Raw genomic sequence first — 19,860 nt, 5'->3', positions numbered from 1 at the left:
TCTTTCTCTCATTTTTTATTTTTGAACCTTTATTTAACTAGTCAAGTCAGTCAAGTCAGATTTAGGGGAAGAGCTTTCACTGATTCAGATGAACACCCACTTTCACAGTAATTGTCCTCTGTTACAAAATGTTGATTTATCACCATCTAATGTTCTTGGTATACCGTTTCCTTTTGTGAGTTGAAGGAGATGCGTGAAATTATGTTTATTGCCTGTTTACATTGATTAATTTACCCTCCAATATCCCTGTGTTTTGGCTTTGTTGTTATACCCCAGGTTTTGTGAAGGGAAGACTGTTGGAAAAGCATTCCAGATGAAGCCAGTTGAGAGAATCCCAAGAGTATGCAAAGCTGTCAAGGCAAAGGATGGCTACTTTTGAAGAATCTAAAATATATTTTGATGTAACACTTTTTTGGTTACTACATGATTCCATGTGTGTTATTTCATAGTTTTGATATCTTCACTATTATTCTACAATGTTGAATATAGTCCAAATAAAAACCCTTGAGTAGATGTGTCCAACCTTTGGTACTGTAGATTTGAGCAATAAGGCCTGAGGTGTAGTATATGGCCAATATACCACAGCTAAGGGCTGTTCTTATGCGCGACACAGAGTGCCTGAACACAGCCCTTAGCTGTGGTATATTGGCCATATATCAAACTCTCGAGGTGCCTTAATGCTATTATAAACTAATTACCAACGTAGTTATAGCAGTACGGTGTGATATACCATGGCTGTCAGCCAATCAGCTTTCAGGGCTCGAACCACCCAGTTTATTATTTATTTTTGACTACTGTAAATATGAGCACCCCACTGCTTTTTTTGTATGTGTAGACTACATCTTCTTTGGACGCCAGGTCCTGGTAAATTCTTAATGGACAACTGGAAAGAGTTTAACATTTCTCTTCTGTTCATGCTGCTGGGTTGGACAGTGAGGTAGTGACAGATACAATAACTCAGGTCTGTGTGTAGAGTGCCTTCAGAAAGCATTCATACACCGACTTAATCCACTTTGTGTTACAGCCTGAATTCAAAATCTATGACGAAATAAGTCGCACCCATCTACACATTTAATACATTTTTTGCAAATGTATTGAAAATGAAATATAGAAATATCATTTAGATAAGTATTCAAACCCCTGAGTCAATACATGTTAGAATAACCTTTGTCAGTGATTACAGCTGTGAACCTTTCTGGGTCTAACAGCACACCTGGACTGAACGAAACTTGCACATTATTTAAATTCTTCAAGCTCTGTCAAGTTGGTTGTTGGCCATTACTAGACAGCCATTTAAGTCTTGCCTTATTTTCGAGTTGATTTAAGCCAAAACTAAGTAACTGCAGTGTATATTGTGTCTTAGGTTATTGTCCTGCTGAAAGGTGAATTTGTCTCCCAGTGTCTGTTGGGAGCAGACTAAACCAGGTTTTCCTCTAGGATTTTGCCTGTGTTTAGCTCTATTCCATTTGAATTTTTATCCTATTGCCGATAACAAGCATACCCACAACATGATGCAGCCACCAGCATGCTCGAAAATATGAAGACTGGTGCTCGTGTTTTGTTTGCCCCAAACATAAACCATGTATCCAAGACCTTCAAATGTTTTAATCCTTCTTGGTGTAATATCATTTGTGGATTCAAATAAAGTATTTAGTGTGTAAGGACATGTTTCATAATATTGAACAAAAGTCCAAGTCTTGTCTTTATGCTGCTTAGTTTAATTCAGACCAACCACCACAGTTCTTAGTTAAATTCAGACCAACCACCACAGTTCTTAGTTAAAATCAGACCAACCACCACAGTTCTTAGTTAAAATCAGACCAACCACCACAGTTCAGAAAATCAACATTGTTTTGAAGAAATACTTTAGTACACAAAATGCACAAAGTATTATGTCAGTGTTATTTCAAGAATAGTTTATTTTTGGGGTTAATGTTTAACTTCTCCATGCTTCCTCCTGACCGTGCATTGCTGCAGCACAAGAGGGGCATCATTATGGTTTTATTACACACAAATTATGCCTGATGAAATACACAATCAATGGGATTTACACATTTTGAATTTACATTGATTTTACACTCAAATGAGACTTCAGAGGAGAGAAGACAGGAAAGAAATACAAATCCGCCCAATGAAGAGGAAGATATCCAAGTGGTCTCTCTGGTCTATGTTCCTCAGAGAAGATCTCCTGCAAGACAAAAACGGTCAGCCCCAGTTTCCTACTTCCCAGTCGTGTGTGTGTGTGTGTGTGTGTGTATTACCGTATGCATGCATGCCTCACATTTAGCCACAGGTGTAAGCCACATCCAGGTACTTGTAGGTTCCTACACAGGGATCTCCATACAGAGAGTTGGACGCCGCGACGTCACACTGGCTCTTCCCATTACACCTGTGTCAACGACAGGTACAGGTTAACACTACAGTCATGTTTATACAGTACAGGTTAACACTACAGTCATGCATTTCTACAGGTAGAAGTTAACTATAGTACACTGCAGGTTTCAGTACCTCTTTGCCACCTTGCTGGTGGTTATGGATTGGCTGAGGCAGTTGGTGTTGGCTAGTGGGTTAGCGGGCAGATTAAAGGAACACACTAGCTGGTCACGGCGGCCATAGTTGGCACTGTGGATCTGGATCGTACCTTCATCTGAGGGAAAGGAGGAAGGAGAAAGGGGATAAGGTAAGGCTGGATGTCTTTGGTTTACAAGTGATGGTAATAAACAGTGTATAATACTGCTCTACTATATCATCATATGAGATGTGACTATACTGTACAGCAGTGTTGGCCAGCTTACAACATTCTAATAGAGCAGCATACTACCCTGCATCCCACTGCTCGCTTGCTTCTGAAACTAAGCAGGGTTGGTCCTGTTGAGTTCCTGAATGTGTGACCAGATGCTGCTGGAGGTGGTGTTGAAGGGCCAGTAGGAGGCACCCTTTGCTCTGGTCTAAAAAAATATCCCATAGCCCTGTGTAGGGTGCAGTCTTTCCGATGGGACGTTAAACGGGTGTCCTGACTCTCTGGTCACTAAAGAGCCCATGGCACATATCGTAAGAGTAGGGGTGTTAACCCCGGTGTCCTGGCTAAATTCCCAAATCTGGCTCTCATACCGTCATGGTCACCTAATCATCCCCAGCTTACAATTGGCTCATTCATCCTCCTCTACCCTGTAACTATTCCCCAGGTCATTGCTGTAAATGAGAATGTATTCAGTCAACTTACTTGGTAAAATAATGTATAAAAATAGAGCCTCACCACATTCTAGTAGAGCATCAGACCCTCACCACTTTCTAGTAGAGCATCAGACCCTCACCACATTCTAGTAGAGCATCAGACCCTCACCACATTCTAGTAGAGCATCAGACCCTCACCACTTTCTAGTAGAGCATCAGACCCTCACCACTTTCTAGTAGAGCATCAGACCCTCACCACTTTCTAGTAGAGCATCAGACCCTCACCACTTTCTAGTAGAGCATCAGACCCTCACCACTTTCTAGTAGAGCATCAGACCCTCACCACTTTCTAGTAGAGCATCAGACCCTCACCACTTTCTAGTAGAGCATCAGACCTGCCCCACATTCTAGTAGAGCATCAGACCTGCCCCACATTCTAGTAGAGCATCAGACCTGCCCCACATTCTCGTAGGGCATCAGAGCCTCACCACATTCTAATAGAACATCAGAGCCTCACCACATTCTAGTAGAACATCAGACCTGCCCCACATTCTAGTTGAACATCAGACCTGCCCCACATTCTAGTTGAACATCAGACCTGCCCCACATTCTCGTAGGGCATCAGAGCCTCACCACATTCTAGTAGGGCATCAGAGCCTCACCACATTCTAATAGAACATCAGAGCTTCACCACATTCTAGTTGAACATCAGAGCCTCACCACATTCTAGTAGAGCATCAGAGCCTTCACACGTGATGCTGCGTGCTGCCAAGACAAACAAACAGGAATTACACACCACACTGGCCACTGCTGGGCAGACATAAATAAAATACATACATTTTCATAGCAGACATTAGCCTGGTTTAGTATTTTGTATTAATATACATAGAAACAGACTGACTTGCTGGGAGGCAGGTGTAGGTGGTATCCAGGTATTTGTAGATTCCAACACAGGGGTCAGAAGTACGGAAGACTTCAGTGTTCACTTCACACACCTGTTTCCCATTGCACCTAGGGGATATTAGGAGGTAAGATGAGCTATGGCTGGGATTTAATCAAACACGGTGTCAACAAGCATGCAGCGCTTGACATTTAAAGCAAACATTTGCAGTGTTTACTGTGAACATCAGGAAAATTGGCTTTAAAAAAGGCACATTGATACTGCAATGTGCTTTTCAACAAAGTGCCTCTGAATCCCACTGACTGAGTACCTGTTTGAGAGGACCTCCAGGGTGCCCGTCTGTGAACATTGTGTGTTGGTCAGCTGGTTGGCAGGTCGTCCTTCTTTGCAGGTGGTGCCGTCAGTCCTTCCATACAGAGCTCTCTCAATGAAGATCACTCCAGAATCTAGCAGGGCAAGAAAAACAATGTAAAGAAACAGACAGCACTATGGAGAGACCATCAGGATAGAATGTGTGTTTTCTTACCACAGATCAGGAACTGGACATTTTCTCCATTGTCACAGGTGACCACTCTCGTCACTGAGTGAGAAACATACACTGAACAAAAAATAAAATGCAACAAATGTGTTGGTCCCATGTTTCATGAGCAGAAATAAAAAATCCCAGACGTGTTCCATATGCAAAACAGCTTATTTCTATTAAATGTTTTAAAAATGTGTTTACATCCCTTTTAGTAAGAATTTCTCCTCTGACAAGATGATCCAGCCACCTGACAGATGCGTCAAATCAAGAAGCTGATTAAACAGCATGCTCATTACACAGGTACACATTATACTGGGAACAATAAAATGTGCAGTTTTGTCACAAGACAATACCACAGATGTCTCAAGTTGAGGGAGCGTGCAATTGGCATGAATGTCTACCATAGCTGTCGCCACAGAATTTCATGTTCATTTCTCTACCATAAGCAGCCGCCAACGCCGTTTTAGAGAATTTGGCAATATGTCCAACCGGCCTCACAAACGCAAACCACGTGTACCACCAATCCGGGACCACCACATCCAGCTTCTTCACCTGCGAGATTGTCGTATATACCCTCCGACGAAACACATGCAAAGCGTCAATACAGAGTGAAGCCTTTAAACAGGTCAACATTCACAAGGCCGCAGGACCAGACGGATTACCAGGACGAGTACTCAAACATGCGCAGACCAACTGGCAAATGTCTTCACTCACATTTTCAACATGTCCCTGACTGAATCTTTAATACCAACATGCTTCATGCAGACCACCATAGTGCCCAAGAACACTAAGTTAACCTGCCTAAATGACTATCGACCCATAGCACTCACATCTGTAGCCATGAAGTGCTTTGAAAGGCTGAACACCCTTATCCCAGAAACCCAAGACCCACTCCAAAAAGCCCCCCGCGCAAACAGGTCCATAGATGCAATCTCGATTGCACTCCACACTGCCCTTTCCCACCTGGACAAAAGGAACACCTATGTGAGAATGCTATTCATTGACTACAGCTAAGCATTCAACACCAGAGTGCCCTCAAAGCTCATCACTAAGCTAAGGACCCTGGGACTAAACACCTCCCTCTGCACCTGGATCCTGCTCTTCCTGACAGGCCAACCCAGGTGGTAAGGGAAGCTTACAAAACATCCGCCACACTGATCGTCAACACGTGGGCCCTCAGGGGTGCGTGCTCAGTCCCATCCTGTACTCCCCGTTTACTCATGACTGCACGGCCAGGCACGACTCCAACGCCATCATTAAGTTAGCTGATGACAACAGTGGTAGGCCTGATACCAACGACGACGAGACAGCCTATAGGGAGGTCAGAGACCTGACCGTGTGGTGCAAGACAACAACCTCTCCCTCAACGTGATCAAGACAAAGGAGATAATTGTGGACTACAGGAAAAGGAGGACTGAGCACGCCCCCATTCTCATCGACGGGGCTGTAGTGGAGCAGGTTGAGAACTTCAAGTTCCTTAGCATCCACATCACCAACAAAGTAACATGGTCCAAGCACACCAAGACAGTCAGACTAAAAAGACTTGGCATGGGTCCTCAGATCCTCAAAAGGTTCTACAGTTGCACCATCGAGAGCACTGTGACGGGTTGCATAACTGCCTGGTAAAAAGAAAATGCGCTCACAAACAATCACCAACGTACCTGCAGCTGGTAGTGTACAGCAAACTGCAGCCAGCACTGAAAAACATCACACAGCTAGTTCAGCTTTTCTAACCTTGGTCAGTCTCATCGCAATTCTTTGCAGAAGAGTAGTGTACAGCATATACAGTAAGTATATAAATAATGTACAGTATATAGTATGGTACTGCGTATAGACAGACATGGGACATCACCTAGTCCTCAGATAATACAGGATGCTGAATATTAGACCTGGGTCATACTGTTGATATTGGACTTCAATTACTTTCAATACAAACTGATATAGAAACTTCTGGAATGTATATTTTAAACGCCCTCAAATACATATTTTGTTACAAGTCAGTCAGTATACTCACAGGTGAACGCAGTCAGTCTGACAAGGAGCATGATGCTGGGTACAGGTGTGGTAGTAGCTGGTTCAGTTGTAGTACTAACAAGTAAGATGTTACAGATGGTCACCTGGACAAATACACCTAACATTTATTGATACTTGCAAAGAACAGATCCTTGTTTACAAAGCATCAACCAGGAACACAAAGCACAGCAGATTAGCAGTCAACTCGGCAACACAGAACTAAAATCTCAGGCCAGCTCAAACCACATGTACTGTGTGATGGTGCCGTCCTCCCGTTACGCAATCACCACAGCATGAAGCCCATTTTAGTTATCGTTGGGTTTTATTTTCTCTGGGTGTCAATCTACCTGTGATTATGTCACGTAATACATTTTCAGTAAAAAGTTTAGTTAATTCTCCACGGGAGACAATCTAATTAACCAGTGCTTAATTTTAGCCGGCTAGCACCTTCCCGTTTTAGACTTTCGTTGGGAACCTTTGCCAGACTCAGTACCTCTCCCAGAATTCAATTTTTATCTTCCCTTTCCCCAATGTGAATATTATAATAAAAATATATCAAAGTTAATTCGAGTTGCCTCATTGGCAATTCTTCCATACAGGCCATTCCCAATATTTCAAATACAATCACAGGAAAAGACAGGTTGGCTACCAAAATATATTTGATCAGCTTCCAAATATTGTTGTACAATGTAAAAACGAGAGAGATGGTCTTTTGGCAGGAACATGTCGGACATCTCCGGTGAGAGTACTGCCCATCATTGGGTGAGTCAGTGACACTGGTAACTATTTCAGTGTCACTAACTTGCCGAATGATACGCAGTACTCTTGCCCGGGGATGTCCGATATGTTGTGCCAAAACACCATTTCTAGACTAACTTCGTCCTCATATTGTAGCCTACAATATATGCATCTCCACACACCTAGGCCAAGGCTATTGATGGATTCAAGACAAGGTGGTTTTTATTGAGCTCAGTGTCGGTTTGTCAGTTTCAAAGTAGCCCGTCATTGTGATCATGTGTGCACTATTAAAGATTCTGCCAAAGTCAGTCATGTAAAATTATGCAGAATTGCAGTCAATGTATTTATATAAAAGGCCACATTTTTCCCAGACCCTAGGCTACAAAAAAAGTTACCCCGTGTGTGTAGTTCTACTCTATGCCACTATACACATGCACAATCTGTTCTCAGAACATTTTGTATTATTCTATACTTAAATCCATAAATCACATTTCATACAGTATGAATTCATTTGAGAACATCCAGCCATTTTGTATGAAACATTACAAATTAAAATTAATATTATGTTACAAATTTGCAAAAGTAATCAAATGTTACAATTCTAGATAGGAGGTAGGCAGCTAACGTCATATAGCTTGATAACGTTAGCTAGGCGTTACGTTTAGGAGCTAAGGGGTTAAGGTTAGCTAAAAGGGTTCACTAAAAGGGTTAGGGGATGTGTTACCTAACATGCTAAGTAGTTGCAAAGTAGCTAAAAAGTAGCCAGTAGTTGAAAATGTATTATTAGCTAAAGTGTCAATGTTGTTTCAAACTCGTCACCTTAGGGTTGCTAGAAATTTGCCTTATACACCCACCCTTACCAACCACCATGCTTACATTTTGTCTTAAGTAACCATGCTGAATCATTCTAAACTGAGTGTTCCAGATTTACTTTTACTACGTATAGTCTGAGACCAGGCTGCAATGCGATGATATGCATACAATGATTTATTATAAAAGTGATACGCCTTCATGCGTTCCGGTACCTCAGAATTCCCCAGGTCACCCCCTTCTCGCGCCCACTTTTTGTTCCGGAACCTACCAATTAAGCACTGAATTTAACAACGTTTTCATGCGCAAGTCTTCCCATATTCACATAGATGACTACACCATATGTGATTTAATCGCAAGACAGCATTATATTGGTTTTTCATTTCAATAGTACAGTCGCCAGTTACCATAGATTTACATAATTTACGCCATTTGCTATGTCCTTTGTTGTTTCTTTATTGGACCAATTACACGTGTACACTTTGATTGTTTCAAGTTGTTTGTATTGTTTGCTTATCTCACCCTGAGCTGGCTTGTTTCTCCTGCGTTTCTGAAAGGAGCGTGCTCAGGTATTAATGATTATATATCCTATGGCAGACGTCCCTAATTACATTCAGCCGTGGGACGATTTTGCTTTACGGGAATTCTATTAATGCCCCTGGCCTGCGCCCCGGATGAACCCGGTAAGCGTTGATTGCCTTCGTTTTGAACCAGGCCGCCTCCCGGCATTGAGCTGGGTGCCCCAAATTTGGTCGGATGGAGAATTGTACACACCATGCTTACATCACTGGGCCCGTAATCATCCAATCAAACTTTATTGGTATGGTAATATTTACCTAATTTGTCAAATCCTAAAAGAGGGTTAGCAACCTTTTGTTGTTCAATGAACGGGGAGAATTACTGTCGGAAGATGGAGGAAACTGGGGTTTTGTTTGACACTACTAGTGAGTCGAGTGAAGCTAATAGTACAGAAAGTGAGAATGAGTGGGTTACAGTGGCGAAGAAAAAGGTAAACAAGAAAAGTGAAGCTATGTTGGAAAATAGGGAACCACTAGACTCGTTTTTGGTCCTAGTCAGGGTTTTGGATGAATGCTACTTGGGAAATCCGTTCAATGTCTCCAGGAAAATCTGGAATGTGTTGGAAGAAAGTGTGGAGTCGGTGAGAGTCACAAGAAGTGGTCTTATTTTTGTTTATGTCTGTGGAGCAGAATAAGCTGTGTGTTGAGCAGTGGCGACCCGTCATTCAGGGCAGGTGGGGCTCTGAGACCAACATTTTTACTAACAAATGTATAAATATTTTTTTGGGGGGGGCTTGCCTGTTTTGCATGTTATTTTGGCATTAATACGTGTCACATGTCAGTTTGAAACAATGTAAAAATATATATATTGAGTTAATAAAGCTGCATACAAACATGGGCTGTGGTTCAAACTCAAAGTAGACAGCCCTCGGCTCTTGGGGGAATCCCCTCTGCTTTGTTTGTCTTTGGTCCAAATGATTAGCCAAGCAAGGGAAGTTTGCAACGCAAGCCCATCAGCCCTCGTTTTTTAATGGAGTTTGCGAGTGTTCACTTCGGAGCCTGAAAAGCCCCATAGTTCAATTTGTAAACTTGACCTAAACTTAAGCCTGAACTTAACCTCAACGTCAATATGGAGTCAACATACAAGTGTAAGTAAAAACGAATGTAATTAAGTTGGAAATTGTGCTACTAATGCACAAACACAAGTTTTTGTTTGGTTAGCTTTTGGAAATTGTAGAAATAAAACATTTTCCTCCTTCAGAAGTAGCTAAGCAGGCTAATGTTAGTTAGCGAATTAATTTGCAAGCTATCATACAGTAGGTGTATATTAATAATTATGTAGTTAATATAAGTAGACATGCAATCATATAAAGCACCCACAAGCTACCGGTGGCTGAAAACACAATCATTGCGGGATGAACAGCTGATGAATTTCCAGGCAGAGGCGGTCCATTTAAAAATAATTCCTTCCTCCCTCGCCCTTTGCCCTGCAAGTGTATACTCATCAGACGTCATGATACCTCATCAGAACTGCCCACTTAATTTGAGGGCTGGGGGATAGGGTATGTCTTTTAAGTGTTTGGAATGCAGCCATGGTCTCGTTTTTTTGAGTAAGGCAACTCCAAAATGCAGGTGTTTCAGCCTAGCTCAGTGCTTTCTGTGGTGGTGTGGCTGGACAGCAGAAGATAGGAGCATTGTGCCGTGATTGGCTCAGTGTTCTGTCACTCATGGGGTCCTTACGCAATAGCCAAGCTTAAGTCCTTAGAAAGGGTAGACATCCAACATTTCAGCCAGTGTACGGGGGCACTGGTTAGTCGGTACAGTATCTTTGATTGGACTGATCATATCAACATCTTACTTTCACAATCTTAATTGTGAAATAATGAAGAGAAATATAGATACAACATATCGGTGCTCATCGGCCATTGGACATAAACATTACACAACAATTTGGAGATCGCAAATTCAACAATGAGTGGTTTGTAAGGAATTGGTGACAGTGCCTAACTGCAAGCGTTGCAGCTGGGAAGTCGGGAATAAACAGCTCAAACTGGGAAAATATATTTTGAACGGTCATTCAACTCAGAATTGTAAATCTGTCATCTTTCTCTTTGATGACAAAATTTGTCCACAAGGACAGCCGCGCCACTTTCCTGTTCAAGCATATCACAACAAGTGAGTCCAAAAAGGTCTTATGCTGCTTCCTAAATTATGTACTGTAGGATGCCAGAGAGATATCTATCTTATAGCTAAGAAAGTAATACTAAGTGTATGTTGTGTAGTAAGCTGTTAGTAGCCCATGTGCCTCACCCTAATAATTTGGTCTATTTTCACCAACGTGGTATTGTAAACACATTGTTCCTGGCCGGTGTGTGCTTGTTTACTAAATTGTTTTGTACAGCTCTGACAGTGCTACTGATAGTAGTGGTGGCGCTTGTTTTTTTTAAGGCACTAAATGAGGCTGAATTAACTGTTTCACTGCCCTACATGGCTCTGCTGAAAGCCAGGTGTAACAGTGGTAAGGTGTTGGGACTCTGCTGTTGGGACAGCTTTATGTAGGCCCTAACAGTTTGTGGGCACCGTTTGTCACCATCCTAGGGCAATTCATGTATTGTTTAGTGTTGTTGTGTAGTTGCTTTACTGGCATGCACCCACTTTAAGAAATAATATTTTTTGCTTCACTAAGATTCACATGCTAAAATCGCCACTGGTGTTAAGACTCAAAAAGATCAAATTGGAATGTTTCCTGCATGGATTTTTGTAGCAGGGAGGCTATCAAGGGGGTTATTTATTGGGTGGAGCAAGAAATAAAGGCAGAAGATATAACGGAAGACATAGATGGAGTTGTTGGTGCACGCCGATTGACCTGTATGGTGGACGGAGAAAAGAAGTTCACTTCATCCATGCTACTGTTCTTTGATGAAGAGTCTCTCCCTTCTCATATAAAGTTAGGATTCATGAGATACCCTGAAGAGCTTTTGTGCACAAGCCTCTTCAGTGTCATGAATGTAAAAGATCTGTCAAGTGTGTGCAGAAGGGAAGAATATCGTATACCAGATGAAGGGAAATGCTGCAAATGTGGAGGTGAACATGTGCCTGAATTCTTGGAGAATGAGGTGGCAAGGGTAAGGAGTGTCCAGTCTCCTATCTGGAGGTGTTGAGAAAATTGGAAGGAATGAGTGGCGGGGAATAAGCAATGGTAGTAGAGCCACCAAGACCAGTGAGTGGGTTGATTCACTGATGTGGTCATCCTGTCTGGGTTGGCGCCCCCCCTTGGGTTGTGCCATGGCGGAGATCTTTGTGGGCTATACTCGGCCCTGTCTCAGGATGGTAAGTTGGTGGTTGAAGATATCCCTCTAGTGGTGTGGGGGCTGTGCTTTGGCAAAGTGGGTGGGGTTATATCCTTCCTGTTTGGCCCTGTCTGGGGGTGTCCTCGGATGGGTCCACAGTGTCTCCTGACCCCTCCTGTCTCAGCCTCCAGTATTTATGCTGCAGTAGTTTATGTGTCGGGGGGCTAGGGTCAGTTTGTTATATCTGGAGTACTTCTCCTGTCCTATTCGGTGTCCTATGTGAATCTAAGTGTGCGTTCTCTAATTCTCTCCTTCTCTCTCTCGGAGGACCTGAGCCCTAGGACCATGCCCCAGGATTACCTGACATGATGACTCCTTGCTGTCCCCAGTCCACCTGGCCGTGCTGCTGCTCCAGTTTCAACTGTTCTGCCTTCTTATTATTCGAACATGCTGATCATTTATGAACATTTGAACATCTTGGCCATGTTCTGTTTTAATCTCCACCCGGCACAGCCAGAAGAGGACTGGCCACCCCACATATGCTCTCTCTAATTCTCTCTTTTTTTTCTCTCTCTCGGAGGACCTGAGCCATAGGACCATGCCCCAGGACTACCTGACATGATGACTCCTTGCTGTCCCCAGTCCATCTGACTGTGTTGCTGCTCCAGTTTCAACTGTTCTGCCTTATTATTATACGACCATGCTGGTCATTTATGAACATTTGAACATCTTGGCCATGTTCTGTTATAATCTCCACCCGGCACAGCCAGAAGAGGACTGGCCACCCCACATAGCCTGGTTCCTCTCTAGGTTTCTTCCTAGGTTTTGGCCTTTCTAGGGAGTTTTTCCTAGCCACCGTGCTTCTACACCTGCATTGCTTGCTGTTTGGGGTTTTAGGCTGGGTTTCTGTACAGCACTTTGAGATATCAGCTGATGTACGAAGGGCTATATAAATAAATTTGATTTGATTTGATTTGAAGGCTTCTCATCAACCAAGGGATAGTAAAATGCTACATGTTAAAAAGGTGGACTTAGTATTATTTATTGCAATGATCATAAACTGTACAGCTCAAGCGAAGAAGAAGTCTAACAAAATTGGAGTCGTTGGAGTCAGGGTGGTGAGGTCTGGCCACCTTATCACCGGGGTCAAACTACCTGCCCTCCAGGCCACCTACAGCACCCGATGTCACAGGAAGACCAAAAAGATCATCAAGGACAACAACCACCCGAGCCACTGCATTTTCACCCCGCTATCATCCAGAAGAGTAGGTCAGTACAGGTGCATCAAAGCTGGGACCAAGAGACAGAAAGAGTTTTTCTGTCTCAAGGCCATCAGACTGTTAAATAGCCATCACTAGCACATTAGAGGCTGCTGCCCTATATACATAGACTTGAAATCACTGGCCACTTTAATAATTGGAATACTAGTCACTTTAATATTGTTTGACGTTTTACATTACTCATCTCGTGTGTGTGCGTGTATACTGTATTCTATCCTATTCTACTGTATCTTAGTCTATGCCGCTCTGACATTGCTCGTCCAAATATTTCTATATTCTTAAATTCCATTCCTTCCATTCCTTACTTTAGATTGTGGGTATTGTTAGATATTACTTGTTAGATTTGACTGCACTGTTGGAGCTAGAAACACAAGCATTTCGCTACATCTGCAATAACATCTGCTAAATGTGTATGTGACAAATTTAATTTGACCTATTGGATTTCGAGGTCATTTTATGAGTCAACTAGTGTTATAACTGAAGTCTACAGGAACAATTAGCATGCTAGCTGTTCCTGTTCATCCAACTCTGGGGAAGTAAATAATAGCCTCATTGCCAAAATCTCAAACTATCCTTTTAGTTTGGAAGAAATTAGTCATTGGGGCTAATTACAAGGGAGCCTTTTTTTGTTGTTGTGGTTATTCTGTAAATTCGTAGGTGGGACATTTTAAATGGTCATTTTCCGGATGGAAAAACAGTTTGTCAACTTAAACGACCAAAACCAGATAGAAAGAATTCAGAAACAATATTGAACTTAATATATTTTGAATAATACCATCTTTGAGAAGGAACAATCCAATGAAAGCTCCACGGTCAGGGCGAATCAGAAATACAAAAAACAGGCATTCAGGGCACATGCTTCTTGATTGTGTTATGCTTGAGCAGAGGAACACAGCATTAGCCATGGCAGAATGCATAGAATTGCAGGATATATCTTTAAAACTGCAACATTTTTCTCTGCTCAATGAGAAAATGTGTAGAATTGCAGAAAATGTCATTCATAAAACAACATATTCTACTTTACCCTTCTAGCTATATGGCTGTTCAAGTGTATACTTCCTCTTCCAATGAACTGTGGGGAGGTCAAAAATATACAGTATGATGGGGATCCCTGGGTTGCCGGTTTGCCTGAGTGGGGGTCCTTGGGCACAAAGTTTGAAAACCCCTGTATAAAATGGTATAGGCTACTTTCAGTCATTAATTTCTTTGTCTCTCTTTCACTCCTCTCTCAAGAGGACCTGAGCCCTAGAAGCATGCCTCAGGACTACCTGGCCTGATGACTCCTGGCTGTCCACCTGGTCGTGCTGCTGCTCCTCCAGTTTCAACTGTTCTGCTTGTGACATCAGCTGATGTAAAAAGTGCTTTAGAAATAGATTTTATTGATAAATGTTTCAGGGTTATTTAATCAGCATTTATTAGTATCAATAAATATTGATTAACCTATTACTATAAATAGTTTTTGATGCGATATTGAATTTGGGTTCAGATTTTGTGACTTAGTAAGTAGTCTTGAACTCACCAAAATAAATCCTCTGGCTTCAACCTCATGATCAACTCTAAACTTAGATGATCTACTTACCTGGGTGAGTTTTAGTCTGAGTAATGTATGTGTGTGTGGAAGCTACATTGAAATGTTATTAACTTTTTGTATTACCAGTCACATTGCGACTAATGGAGAATGAGCAAATGATAACGTTAATATTCCCTTCTCCTGAGCAATGTAGCTTTCATCGGTTGCCTTTTTCCTTATCAATGATTTTAATTTGCTGTCAAAATCACCTCCATTAAGGACATTTACTGGAAGACCCTGATCAGACACAAGACAATGACACAGTGGATGGGAAATCTATTAAGACTTCATTTCTTAATGTTTTTTTACAATACAATTTGAACATGGATCAGTCACATTTTGCCTGATTTAAGTTACATAAATCAATCAATGATTCAAATGGAAAACAGATTGTATTTTTGCCTTTGGGTTGTCCCCAAACTTTCTGGTTACACAGCTAGAATGAGATTAAGAAGGATTAGACAGTGAAGTCATCAAATTGAAGATTATCCAGGAAGTATATCGGCATTGGAAGCCAAATTGAAGTCCCAATGAATGGAGCTGACTGAAACAATGGAAACAGTTGGCTCCGATACTTACGGGTCTCGTTTTTGACATCTCCGTCTAATCCCTCTTTCCTCTCATTTTTTATTTTTTGAACCTTTATTTAACTAGTCAAGTCAGTCAAGTCAGATTTAGGGGAAGAGCTTTCACTGATTCAGATGAACACCCACTTTCACAGTAATTGTCCTCTGTTACAAAATGTTGATTTATCACCATCTAATGTTCTTGGTATACCGTTTCCTTTTGTGAGTTGAAGGAGATGCGTGAAATTATGTTTATTGCCTGTTTACATTGAATAATTTACCCTCCAATATCCCTGTGTTTTGGCTTTGTTGTTATACCCCAGGTTTTGTGAAGGGAAGACTGTTGGAAAAGCATTCCAGATGAAGCCAGTTGAGAGAATCCCAAGAGTATGCAAAGCTGTCAAGGCAAAGGATGGCTACTTTTGAAGAATCTAAAATATATTTTGATGTAACACTTTTTTGGTTACTACATGATTCATGTGTGTTATTTCATAGTTTTGATATCTTCACTATTATTCTACAATGTTGAATATAGTCCAAATAAAAACCCTTGAGTAGATGTGTCCAACCTTTGGTACTGTAGATTTGAGCAATAAGGCCTGAGGTGTAGTATATGGCCAATATACCACAGCTAAGGGCTGTTCTTATGCGCGACACAGAGTGCCTGAACACAGCCCCTTAGCTGTGGTATATTGGCCATATATCAAACTCTCGAGGTGCCTTAATGCTATTATAAACTAATTACCAACGTAGTTATAGCAGTACGGTGTGATATACCATGGCTGTCAGCCAATCAGCTTTCAGGGCTCGAACCACCCAGTTTATTATTTATTTTGACTACTGTAAATATGAGCACCCCACTGCTTTTTTTGTATGTGTAGACTACATCTTCTTGGACGCCAGGTCCTGGTAAATTCTTAATGGACAACTGGAAGAGTTGAACATTTCTCTTCTGTTCATGCTGCTGGGTTGGACAGTGAGGTAGTGACAGATACTACAATAACTCAGGTCTGTGTGTAGAGTGCCTTCAGAAAGCATTCATACACCTAGACTTACTCCACTTTGTGTTACAGCCTGAATTCAAAATGGATGACGACATAAGTCGCACCATCTACAAATTTAATACATTTTTTGCAAATGTATTGAAAATGAATATAGAAATATCTTATTTAGATAAGTATTCAAACCCCTGAGTCAATACATGTTAGAATCACCTTTGTCAGTGATTACAGCTGTGAACCTTTCTGGGTCTAACAGCACACCTGGACTGAACGAACTTGCACATTATTTAAATTCTTCAAGCTCTGTCAAGTTGGTTGTTGGCCATTACTAGACAGCCATTTAAGTCTTGCCTTATTTTCGAGTTGATTTAAGCCAAAACTAAGTAACTGCAGTGTATATTGTGTTTGAGGTTATTGTCCTGCTGAAAGGTGAATTTGTCTCCCAGTGTCTGTTGGAAGCAGACTAAACCAGGTTTTCCTCTAGGATTTTGCCTGTGTTTAGCTCTATTCCATTTGAATTTTTATCCTATTGCCGATAACAAGCATACCCACAACATGATGCAGCCACCAGCATGCCTCGAAAATATGAAGACTGGTGCTCGTGTTTGTTTGCCCCAACATAAACCATGTATCCAAGACCTTCAAATGTTTTAATCCTTCTTGGTGTAATATCATTTGTGGATTCAAATAAAGTATTTAGTGTGTAAGGACATGTTTCATAATATTGAACAAAAGTCCAAGTCTTGTCTTTATGCTGCTTAGTTTAATTCAGACCAACCACCACAGTTCTTAGTTAAAATTAGACCAACCACCACAGTTCTTAGTTAAAATCAGACCAACCACCACAGTTCTTAGTTAAAATCAGACCAACCACCACAGTTCTTAGTTAAAATCAGACCAACCACCACAGTTCTTAGTCAAAATCAGACCAACCACCACAGTTCTTAGTTCAAATCAGACCAACCACCACAGTTCTTAGTTAAAATCAGACCAACCACCACAGTTCTTAGTTAAATCAGACCAACCACCACAATTCTTAGTTAAAATCAGACCAACCACCACAGTTCTTAGTCTAAATCAGACCACCACCACAGTTCTTAGTTCAAATCAGACCAACCACCACAGTTCTTAGTTCAAATCAGACCAACCCCTGCAGTTCAGAAAATCAACATTGTTTTGAAGAAATACTTTAGTACACAAAATGCACAAAGTATTATGTCAGTGTTATTTCAAGAATTGTTTATTTTGGGGTTAATGTTAACTTCTCCATGCTTCCTCCTGACCGTGCATTGCTGCAGCACAAGAGGGGCATCATTATGGTTTTATTACACACAAATTATGCCTGATGAAATACACAATCAATGGGATTTACACATTTTGAATTTACATAGAATTTACATCGATTTTACACTCAATTGAGACTTCAGAGGAGAGAAGACAGGAAAGAAATACAAATCCGCCCAATGAAGAGGAAGATATCCAAGTGGTCTCTCTGGTCTATGTTCCTCAGAGAAGATCTCCTGCAAGACAAAAACGGTCAGCCCCAGTTTCCTACTTCCCAGTCGTGTGTGTGTGTGTGTGTGTGTGCGCATTACCGTATGCATGCGTGCCTCACATTTAGCCACAGGTGTAAGCCACATCCAGGTACTTGTAGGTTCCTACACAGGGATCTCCATACAGAGAGTTGGACGCCGGACGTCACACTGGCTCTTCCCATTACACCTGTGTCAACGACAGGTACAGGTTAACACTACAGTCATGTTTCTACAGTACAGGTTAACACTACAGTCATGTTTCTACAGTACAGGTTAATACTACAGTCATGTTTCTACAGTACAGGTTAACACTACAGTCTTGTTTCTACAGTACAGGTTAACACTACAGTCATGTTTCTACAGTACAGGTTAACACTACAGTACAGGTTAACACTACAGTCCAGGTTAACGCTACAGTCTTGTTTCTACAGTACAGGTTAACACTACAGTCATGTTTCTACAGTACAGGTTAACACTACAGTCATGTTTCTACAGTCCAGGTTAACGCTACAGTCATGTTTCTACAGTACAGGTTAACACTACAGTCCAGGTTAACACTACATTCCAGGTTAACTCTACAGTCATGATTCTACAGTACAGGTTAACACTACAGTACAGTTAACACTACAGTCATGTTTCTACAGTACAGGTTAACACTATTCATGTTTCTACAGTACAGGTTAACACTATTCATGTTTCTACAGTACAGGTTAACACTAGTCATGTTTCTACAGTACAGGTTAACACTAGTCATGTTTCTACAGTACAGGTTAACACTACAGTCCAGGTTAACACTACATTCATGTTTCTACAGTACAGGTTAACACTACAGTCATGTTTCTACAGTACAGGTTAACACTACAGTCATGTTTCTACAGTCCAGGTTAACACTACAGTCATGTTTCTACAGTACAGGTTAACACTACAGTCATGCGTTTCTAATAGTACACACTGCAGGTACAATACCTCTCTGCCACCTTACTGGTGGTTATGGATTGGCTGAGACAGTTGGTGTTGGCTAGTTGGTTAGCGGGCGATTAAAGGAACACACTAGCTGGTCACGGCGGCCATAGTTGGCACTGTAGATCTGGATCGTTCCTTCATCTGAGGGAGATGAGGAGGAGTGGTAAGACTGGATGTCTTTGGTGTGTTCTAGTGATGGTAATATAAACTGTATAAATACTGCTCTACTATGCTATTATATAATTATATATCATCATATGAGAGGATAAATATTGTATAGCAGAGTGTTGACAAGCTTACCACATTCTAGAACATTAGAGCCTTACCACATTCTAGTAGAGCATCAGAGCCTTACCACATTCTAATAGAACATCAGAGCATTACACATTCTAGTAGAGCATCAAAGCCTTACCACATTCTAGTAGAACATCAGAGCCTTACCACATTCTAATAGAACATCAGAGCCTTACCACATTCTAGTAGAACTCAGAGCCTTACCACATTCTAGTAGAACATCAGAGCCTTACCACATTCTAATAGAACATCAGAGCCTTACCACATTTAGTAGAACATCAGAACCTTACCACATTCTAGTAGAACATCGGAGACTTACCACATTCTAATAGAACATCAGAGCCTTACCACATTCTAATAGAACATCAGAACTTACCACATTCTAGTAGAACAGCAGAGCTTACCCATTCTAATAGAACATCAGATCACTTACCACATTCTAGTAGAGCATCAGACCTTACCACATTCTCGTAGAGCATCAGAGCCTTACCACATTCTAGTAGAACATCAGAGCCTTACCACATTCTCGTAGAGCATCAGAGCCTTACCACATTCTAGTAGAGCAGCAGAGCCTTACCACATTCTAGTAGACAGGCAGAGCTTACCACATTCTAGTAGATCATCAGAGCCTTACCACATTATAGTAGAACAGCAGAGCCTTACCACATTCTAGTAGAACAGCAG

General features: G+C 41.5%; 1 protein-coding gene and 2 long non-coding RNA genes across 6 annotated transcripts; all 3 read right to left on the bottom strand.

The window, feature by feature from the left end:
- Positions 1 to 1,895: 1,895 nt before the first annotated feature.
- On the bottom strand, positions 1,896 to 8,834 carry LOC116367805 (L-rhamnose-binding lectin CSL2). Of its 4 annotated transcripts, none has more exons than XM_031818985.1 (10): positions 8,682 to 8,834; positions 6,613 to 6,715; positions 6,260 to 6,295; positions 4,602 to 4,673; positions 4,386 to 4,521; positions 4,076 to 4,185; positions 3,895 to 3,939; positions 2,509 to 2,647; positions 2,262 to 2,389; positions 1,896 to 2,188 (listed from the first exon to the last, which is right to left on the bottom strand). In XM_031818985.1, exons 2-9 carry the CDS (start codon positions 6,641 to 6,643, stop codon positions 2,284 to 2,286), a joined length of 675 nt encoding a protein of 224 aa, XP_031674845.1. In that variant the 5' UTR covers positions 6,644 to 6,715; positions 8,682 to 8,834; the 3' UTR covers positions 1,896 to 2,188; positions 2,262 to 2,283. The 4 variants fall into 4 exon arrangements, with proteins under 4 accessions (XP_031674845.1, XP_031674844.1, XP_031674847.1 ...); XM_031818984.1 differs by having other exon boundaries at positions 2,282 to 2,389; XM_031818987.1 differs by having other exon boundaries at positions 2,282 to 2,389; positions 4,602 to 4,655.
- An 8,865-nt stretch (positions 8,835 to 17,699) lies between these two features.
- Positions 17,700 to 18,080, bottom strand: LOC116367806 (uncharacterized). Its single transcript, XR_004208452.1, has 2 exons — positions 18,000 to 18,080; positions 17,700 to 17,904 (listed from the first exon to the last, which is right to left on the bottom strand). It is a non-coding gene; the product is annotated as an uncharacterized LOC116367806 (long non-coding RNA).
- LOC116367807 (uncharacterized) lies at positions 18,076 to 19,856 on the bottom strand. Its single transcript, XR_004208453.1, has 3 exons — positions 19,840 to 19,856; positions 18,886 to 19,023; positions 18,076 to 18,106 (listed from the first exon to the last, which is right to left on the bottom strand). It is a non-coding gene; the product is annotated as an uncharacterized LOC116367807 (long non-coding RNA).
- Positions 19,857 to 19,860: the final 4 nt, after the last annotated feature.

This window comes from Oncorhynchus kisutch, unplaced genomic scaffold, assembly GCF_002021735.2.
Source record: "Oncorhynchus kisutch isolate 150728-3 unplaced genomic scaffold, Okis_V2 scaffold1760, whole genome shotgun sequence".
NCBI lineage: Eukaryota > Metazoa > Chordata > Actinopteri > Salmoniformes > Salmonidae > Oncorhynchus > Oncorhynchus kisutch.
This window is presented reverse-complemented; position numbering and strand designations above follow the sequence as displayed.

Coding starts and splice junctions, on each gene's coding strand:
- LOC116367805 (XM_031818985.1), bottom strand. CDS start 6,643: ATGCTCCTTGTCAGACTGACTGCGTTCACCT. Junction 4,186..4,385: donor CTGGAGGTCCTCTCAAACAG/GTACTCAGTCAG, acceptor AATATCCCCTAG/GTGCAATGGGAAACAGGTGT. Junction 3,940..4,075: donor CTACACCTGCCTCCCAGCAA/GTCAGTCTGTTT, acceptor TTGTCTTGGCAG/CACGCAGCATCACGTGTGAA.